Source organism: Halyomorpha halys, unplaced genomic scaffold, assembly GCF_000696795.3.
Source record: "Halyomorpha halys isolate HHAL.00 unplaced genomic scaffold, Hhal_1.1 Scaffold539.1, whole genome shotgun sequence".
Classification (NCBI taxonomy): Eukaryota; Metazoa; Arthropoda; class Insecta; order Hemiptera; family Pentatomidae; genus Halyomorpha; species Halyomorpha halys.
In genome coordinates this window covers 540,162-549,147 of record NW_027113761.1, presented here as the reverse complement: position 1 = coordinate 549,147, position 8,986 = coordinate 540,162, and the positions used below count along the sequence as shown (strand labels likewise).

Sequence of the window (8,986 nt, the reverse complement as noted above, 5' to 3'; positions counted from 1 at the left end):
AGGTAAGGTAAATTATAAATAATAATGTTAAATAATTGAATTGATTGTAGGATCATACAAATAATGGAAACTTTTTGTAATAGATTGTCCCTGAAGATGGCCGAAACGTTGGACGTGTGAATGAAATAAATGTTTTGAGACTATAATTTGGATAGTGTTTTTGAATTATTTAGTATAAAAAATTAAAAGAATGTATACAATAAATATAATATGGTGAAGAAACTAAAATATACAAGGTAAATAGAGGTACAAAAGTGTGTAAATTATATATATAATAGAAACATTAATATAAAGTAATGAACGTAAGCATAAGTTGGTGGTAACATATGTGTATAAAGTGCAGATTAAATATATAAATATAAAATAACAGCATGGGAAGTAAAATATAAAGAAAAGTAAGATGGGAGGAAGAGGTTAAGAATACCGTGTTTATCCACTTTATGATTGATGGATTTATGTGTTAAACTGATGTGCATGGATTCTGAGATGAGGCATTTTTTATGGTTGGGAACAGTAGCAAGGCTTAAAACGTAACTTAAAATAGAGGTTTAAAACGTGTTCAGATAATTAGAGGCAAAAGGGTTACAGGAGTTGATACAAGTTTTGTGCTCGGAAATATGATTTTTAAGTTGGTTTTTAGTTTTGCCGATATAAAAGGAATTAACAATATGGGGTAGAACAGGGAATCCGGTAAACTGCATTCGAATGGTGTAAGAAAGGAAACAGGGTCTTTTAAATTTAAAAGACAGGAAATTTTGTTGTGGGACTTCAGACCAAGACACAGGGTAGGAATAGTGGATTGTAAGGATTTTTGTTTATTGTCAGAAAGAATAGGGATATACGGCAGGGTACATTTCTGTACTGAAAAAGAGGTGGAGTAGGCTGAGAAGAGTTGAGGACAGAAAGAACTGAAGTTATAGGGTTAACTCAATATCTGGTGATTTTTTGGTAGTAAGGATGTTGAGAAATAGTTGAGGAGTCTGCCAGAATAGGTAGGTTTGGTATACCAATCAGTGGATTGGGAGCCATCATGGTCAAATTCAGGGGTAGGAGTTAAAGGCTGATAGGATTTCAGGGATTCTGACCCTCAATATCATCAGACCAACATATTAAACGGATCTTATTTAACAACAATTTCCCACCTGGGGCCTGTTTCATAATAAAGTACAAGCTAATACTACAAGTCTTTTACTTGTACTTTTTCAATAGTACAAGTGAACTCGCTTATCCCGGTACAAGTATTAAGCTTGTACTTTGTAACTTGTACACTTGTACTTTTTTACTTGTAGTATTAGTTCCATTATGAAACAGGGCCCTGATGTGACAAACCAACTCTTAGACTCTTACGTTAACCGTATAACTTTATAAATTTATAGGTTAATACGTGGAAAGCTAATCTAATCTTGTTCTCGCCCCTCCCCAATATCTGTGAATAGTTATGCTTTGTTAACCTAAATATTGACTGGAAGATAAAAATGAAATTTCATGTATTTTACAGTATAAGTTAGACAAATACACTAAACATTTGATATTTAATTTATGATTCCTAACCATCCTTAAATTACAATTAAGTTACATTTCTGTGTTGTGTTGGTCCACATTAAAAATAAATTATTGAAGTTAATAGAAGGTCTGCACAAAATTGCCTATACCACTAAGCTTTTAGTATTTTAATCCTTTCTGGTAAGAGGATTTAACACTAAGTTTCTAGCGTTTAATTTTTACTGAGTAAAAATATTTTTAAAAAATCATCATTATTTTTTATTTGATTTACTTCCTTATTAAATTTTGAAATGAAAAACATAGGTAGTACATTACTCAGTATTTTGAATTTGTAGTGTCAGTTGTGAATAATGTTAATCATTTCAGAATTACTACTACTTGATTTTTGAAATTTAGTTAATTTGTTATGTAACCGATCTAGCCCGAACCCAATATTATTCCTTCCATAATAAACTCCCTAACCACCCAAACCCACTAGTTTCTAACCTTGGTTCCTCTTCCATTCCTGGCAATCCTCCGAGGCGCCTGAAAGGAAGATGGACTCGTGACCTTATATTGTAAATTGTTTTTTAGAGTTCTACTACTGGGTAGTTTCTCTACATGCTGTATCATATCATTATGTCATTATGATCAAATTTACTTGTATTTTTTATACAGTTGTAAATGTCAATAAATAAATTTAAAAAAAAAAAAGTTAATTTGTGGCAAGTTACTTATGAAGGATGTATTGGACATCCAACCAACCTGAAAGTTGTCAGTAAATTGCTAAAATATTTCAACTTAAATTTTTAGGCTCAATTTAATTTTTCCAACATGCAGATACCTACTTTGTTGACAAAGGATTAAAGAATGTACTCAGTTTGTAACAAACATAATAAATACATTTATTTACATATGTTAAACATACGGATGAATAAATAATTCAAATGAAGACATATATGGCTGTTTTATTAATTTTCTCTTAACTACATAGCTTTAGCAAAGAAAAATTATACTCAGTATTTTCTTCTAAATTTGTTAATTCATTAATTTTAACAACTTCTAAAGGAATGACTGCAGTTTCAGTGGAATACACATTGATATCTTTCTTATTCAGAAATGCTTTTACATGATTATTAAAGAACTTTATTTCATTTGACAGAGATGTGAAAATTGTTCTTATATTAACGTTTTCATTTTTCACAGTTATAAAATCCGCTGGTATTTGTTTAAATGGTTGCATATACAGACACAGATCTTGAAAATTCCTGGAACACCCAACATAATTATTAAAAAGAAGGTTAAGCAAATCAACTTAAAAACAAAATTAATAGTATGTTTGCCCCAAAAAGGCTTGAAGATGACAAGAAACTATGTTCCCATTATGAAATTAGCTCAAATTTAAAATCTATGAAAATAACTTACCTAGTATAAATTGACATAATACAACTCTCTTCGGGCTTTATTTTTAATAAACACCCCCAGAAGGTGAAAAATTTCCAACTGTCCATCACATAATATTTATCATTAATTTTATTGAATTTTAGGTTGGAAAGAATTGCCATCAAATGAGATCTCACATTTTCGTCAAAGTTCAATATTTTTATATCACTCATCAAACTTGTTGCAAAAACTGCTAACAAATCTGGAACTAGAAGAAAACATTTTAACTAAATAAATGGAAAATTAAAAATAAGCATGATTGGGAAGAAATTAAACAAAAATATTCTGAGACAAAGTAAAAATACATTCATCTTGAACAATAAAAAAATATTAATTTATATAAAAGATTTCCAATATTAGAGTGAAAAAAGTGAGATGAAGATCAAAGAGGTATTTGATAATTGTGGAAAGAATGAATAAGCATTTTAAACTACTAGTCAAAACGTTTTTCATGATAATTCTGAATGATGCGATACATTTAGAATTCCTATAAAAAAAAAAAATTATTTTGAAACATTTAGTAGAATATTTTGGTTTTGGATTATCACATGTATATAATATAAGCCTGTATATAAATATAATCATCTAAGGCATCCTATATTGGTTCAAGGTTTGAACTTCTTACTGATAAATACAGCACCCTGATTTAAACTCTATTAAAGTACTCAGACATTACTCAAGTAGTATGAGGCACCTCATTATCCTAGAGTTAAAAAAAAATCATCCCCAGTAAATGGTTAAAATTTTACTACATATCTTCTTTTACGGTCAACTATATATACATACACACACGCACGCACGCACGCACGCACGCACGCACGCACGCACGCACGCACGCACACACACACACACACACACACACACACACACACTAATTACATATTCTTTCAGGATATCAACAGTATATCTGATAAACCATTTATAGTGAATGCCTTATCAGTAGTGTGTAACGCTGTATGCACCTCAGCATAAATTGCATCTGAGAATATCACTGAGCCTCCTTAGTAACCACTCAAGGGGACATATTACAAGATGAATATCTTTCATCCAGTCTTCTTCACAATCTCCCTTCCATGAAGTTTTTTTAAAGTGAATCTTGATTCATCATTGAACAGAACATAAAGACAACTTCATTTGTCCAATCAATGTGTTTCTGGACAAACTAATGTTTTTGAACATTACAAGCCCTGGTGAGAATGGAACCCATGCTGTTCTAACATTCATAATAACATTATTCAACCTTCTTGCAATCGTCATTGGTGAAATATGGACACCTAAGACTTCTTAGATCAAATTTTTTATTTCTTTGGCAGCAGAAAACCAGTTTCTCAGAACATAGGTTGAATAAATTAATTTCCACATGGGTCTTCATGTGTAGTTGCCTGTCTATCTGTAACATATCACTGTCCTGGAGACCCTTCCCTGGTTAATGACAAGCATTCCATGATAATATTGATAATTCATAATAAAGAAATTACTATTTAAAAATAAATATATTATAAAGCAAAAGATTTTAATGAAACCCCATAGGATCCAAGCAGTTGATCTGGGCTGAAGACATTTCCATTTCTATCTATTCCCAGTTGGAGGGGTTCTTTTTTACTTAATAAATTAGGATTAATAAAAAGATGAAGTAAAATTACCCTCTCTGTCTACATGGAAAGCTGCTAGTGAAGAGTCGAGAATATTTGTGTGTACAACTTCTAGTGTTCCAACATGTAGCTGTTCAGGTCCTGCAAAAAATAAATACCAAAGCCCTTAAAGAAATGTTGTTTATTTCATTATATATAAAAACACACAAACACAGGTACATGTCACACCAAGAACGAGATTTTCATAGTGTCTGTTACATATGTTATATAAGTTTCCGTTAACTATCTTTCAGCGTTTTCACCTATGTCCTCTTATTCCTTCAAACTATTAATAATTGCAAAACAAGAACCAAGTATTCTTTTTCTTAAAAAATAAATGAATAAACAACTTTAAACTGTTAACATACACGATATTACATAATAACAAAAACTTCTATAAAAGAATTCATATTATTCAAAAGTTAACGAAAGGACAGTCTTAAGGAGGGTTCTAAATCTTTCATACAATTTTACATTGAAAGAAGGATATTTAAATTGTGGGCCCAGTTTGATCTAGTTGATTATTGCAGTACATGAATCATTATTTATTTAATACCAGTTCGGCCTGGTGGACCTTACATGGTTAATGTAAGAGGTACATTTTTTAATAATTGATTATGGGGGGGGGGGGTTATAGCCTCATACAAAAGACAACCCTAACTATATACAATATTATAAATTAAAAAAAAATCAAGATAAAATAAATAGATTAAAATAATTCTCAATAAAAAATAACAGTAAAGTTAATAACAAAAACAATGACATTTATGGATTTAACAAAATAAATAATTTACTTCTAATGGAAAAAAAAAGAAGTGAATTTAAGAAAAAGATGAAGAGAAAAAAATTAAGATAAAGTAAATTTTAAGAGTAATCACTTGAGCTAACACTTCAGCTATTTCGGCGTCGCTGCTGATGAATTCATTATTGTCTACAAGACTTAAGATTTTTTTATGTTTATTCAGTAGACACCGCGTAGCCTTCCACAATGATTGATCCTTTAGGTCTCAATCTTCAACATATCTTTGATATTTAGTATACGCTCATTCGTCCAGATCCTTTTTTGTTTGGTTTTTGAGGTGGTACCATTTCTTTTTGTGGACAGGGATTCTAGTGAAATAATTTAAATAGTGAAATGGATTTTTTTTTTTTTTTTTTTAATTTTTAAGAGGATTGATTTTGGGCAGCTGCCAGAGATCGTTTTTCCTCTTAACTGGAAGGATCGATAGGTTCACCCAGCCTCGCTATATTTTCGTCAATATCTTGAGCAGAAGGAAAATGTTGTTTTATTTTTAATTCCTCATCGACTAGAATTTTGTACGTTTCCCACTCGATCACTCAATTAATGAGGGATTGTCTCTTCGTTTCTTTGCGTATTTCAGTTGAGAAACTAATTAACAAAGGAATATGGTCCGACTTTTAAGCTGTGATCACTTGAGGTGAGAGAGGAAAACTAAATTTTTTTCTTAATACAATATCCAGAATGTCAAGTTTACAGCTTGGTCTATAAAAAGTAGGTTCATTTGGAGCATGTATTTGGATATTGTACCTTGAACAAATTTCAAGCAAAGTATTTCCGCCAGAATTTTATGTACGGCATACCCAGTAAATATTTGTATCGTTTATGTCACCTAAAACTTATATATGGTTCCCAGGTGGTAACATTTTTAAAATTTCGTCTTGAAGTAGTGTTTTATTTGGAGGTTTATAAACTGCCGTGACAGCAGTAGAAGGAGACAAGTGTAAACGAACCGAAACGACCTCTATGTTAAACACGTTAGAAATGATTTTTTTAGTGAAGTCAATATTATTTTTAATTATTAAGGCTACACCACCAGTAGGAGTCGAATAATCTCTGTCAATGTTTTGGGATAATTGTGTCTCAGTTACGCAGGCTATATCAATGAAGTTTGATTCTAGGAAAATTTTGAATTCATTTCTTTCAGAAGATATCCCAAGAGCATTCCAGTTTAAAATTTTTAGTTTTATTAATTCTGTATCCATAGAAAAAAATTGATTTCATTTGCAGTAAAGCGTAGTTAGTCAGGAGAGAATTAGTAACTATAGATAAGCTGTTATTTATATTATGGTCAATTCGTGAAGAAAGATACCACTAACGTGGATAAATGTGTCATTATTTGTGGTAAATACGGTTTGATAATGATTTTAGTTGTTGAAGGCAGTAAATTTTTACCATTTATTTCGTGGTCTTGATTGACTGTGGACTGAAGTTTTTGTTCTTGTTGTTTTAATATTGGGCGAATAGCATCAACGTATACAAATTTTGAAGTAATTATAATAGTAGTAATTATTCAGTTGTACGAGTGAGTTTATTTTATTGTTCAGTAATATTTACAACGCTTGTAGTTAGCCGCATGCGCAAGTTCACAATTTACACAAAAAGGCTTATTTGTAAATTTTAATGGGCAATTTGAGAAATGGTGTTTTCCTTAACACTTAACACACCTCGATTCCAAATGACAATATCTCTGGCAGTTTGTACACATTGGAATATCATTTTTTTTTTTATGTTTAGGTTCTACAGCAATTATAATCATGACCGTGGATGACTTATACAAGGAGAAGATGGTTGGGGGTTGCGGTCAAAATAAAACACAAATAAGTTGACGTAATTTATTTAATCGCGCCAACGTTTCGGCCAGAATTTCTAGACTTCCTCAGGGCTAAGAACAGAACAAGATAACAACCAATGAATACAGAAAATAAAATATAAACAGAATGGCATAAAGTAAATAATTGTACAGAATGGAATTAATAAAATAAAGTGATGAAAGAAGTGGAAAATAAAATGTTTGATTTTTTCAATTGAATAAGTAGGTAAAATAACATAATAAAGGAAATAAAATAAAAATGAAGTCATATAATGCAAAGAAATAAAAAAAAAAAAAAAGACACTTTGTCATCTTTCTAACGTATTTTTTAATCCGGACTCTGGCCGTTCGCGGCGCAGAAGCCACTTGGCGGTAAGATTTCAAGCTAACAGGTTCGTTTAATGTTTTATTCTCTTTTTTCCCCTTTCTTTATTTTAACCCCCCCCCCCTCTCTTCTTTTCCATTCTTTTCTCAATTTTCCTTACCCACATTATTAGTTATGTTAACCATATATTATTATTGTTGTTTTAAATTTGTTTTTCTATTCATTTCTTTTGTTAAACTTAACTTCTATTTTGCCTCTTTATCTAATATTATGGTTACATATTTCATTTGTAACATATATATTCTTTCTCTCAATGTTATTTTTCTTTCCATAATTTTAATTTTTAAATTATTAATAAACTAATATATTCATATTTCTTCGCATTATATAACTTCATTTTTACTTAATTTACTTAATTATGGTATTTTACCTACTTATTCAATTACCTATGTATACATTTTATTTTCCACTTCTTTCATCACTTTAATTTATTAATTCCATTCTGTACAATTATTTTCTTTATGTCATTCTGTTTATATTTTCTTTATTTTCTGTATTCATTGGTTGTTATCTTGTTCTGTTCTTAGCCCTGAGGAAGGCTAGAAATTCTGGCCGAAACGTTGGCACGATTAAATAAATTACTTCAACTTCTTTGTGTTTTATTTTAACCGCAACCCCCAACTATCTTCTCCTCGTACAGTAATTATAGTGGAAAATAAATTGGTAAGTTTAAAAATATCTTTAGCCTTTTCAGTATTTTTAATAGATATTGAACACAAGGGAGTAAGTTTTCTAACTTTATTCAGTATTCTTGATACGTATACAACTTCGAATTGTTTTGATTGTAACTCATCCTTCAATTCCTCTTCCGTAATACTATTGGTAACTTTTCTGTTAACTACGTTCAAATATTTATTTTTATCTGTAGAAAATGTGTGGTATTCTATTTTTTTTTCGTTATAATACTTAGTCATAGTTCTATAGTCTTCTATAGTAGATAGCAAAATTTTTGTGTTATTGCCAGTTAACTGGATTGTGAAAGGTTCGATTCATAATGCGTTTGAATCGTTTAATAGGAGTTAATAATTAGTGGTATTTTTATGGGATTGGGTTTAACATTTGGGTAATTATTGTTGTTATTACTAGTACTTAGTGTCACAACATTGTGCTAACCGGATGAAAGGTCAATTTCGGTTAACTGATTTATTTAAAGTGAGGGTAGGCACTTTTAATAAAGGTGTACTTTCTAAGTAATATTTACCCATTTTTTTAACAGGTGATAGAGTCTGTGGTGAATCGGTAGTCCCAAGAATTCTTTTATTAAAATTCGATTCGTCCGTATGTTGGTCAATATCCGTTTTATCTTCCGAAAATTGTTGGAGGTTCTGGGAAAACCTGAAGAATCGTTCAATTCATCGCGTTGCCATTAATTTTATAAGTTCCAACGAGAAAGAGAGAGAAAATATATAAATATATAAATAAATAAATATATA

General features: G+C 30.5%; 1 protein-coding gene across 1 annotated transcript in view; it reads right to left on the bottom strand.

Moving 5' to 3' along the window:
- Positions 1–2,415: 2,415 nt before the first annotated feature.
- The window catches only part of LOC106684028 (uncharacterized), a gene marked incomplete in the record, with an annotated part of 110,149 nt that continues 103,578 nt past the window's right edge, over positions 2,416–8,986 (bottom strand). Inside the window, 3 exon segments of the mRNA XM_067051103.1 lie at positions 2,416–2,750; positions 2,908–3,133; positions 4,569–4,658. Coding sequence (XP_066907204.1) covers positions 2,465–2,750; positions 2,908–3,133; positions 4,569–4,658 — 602 coding nt within the window.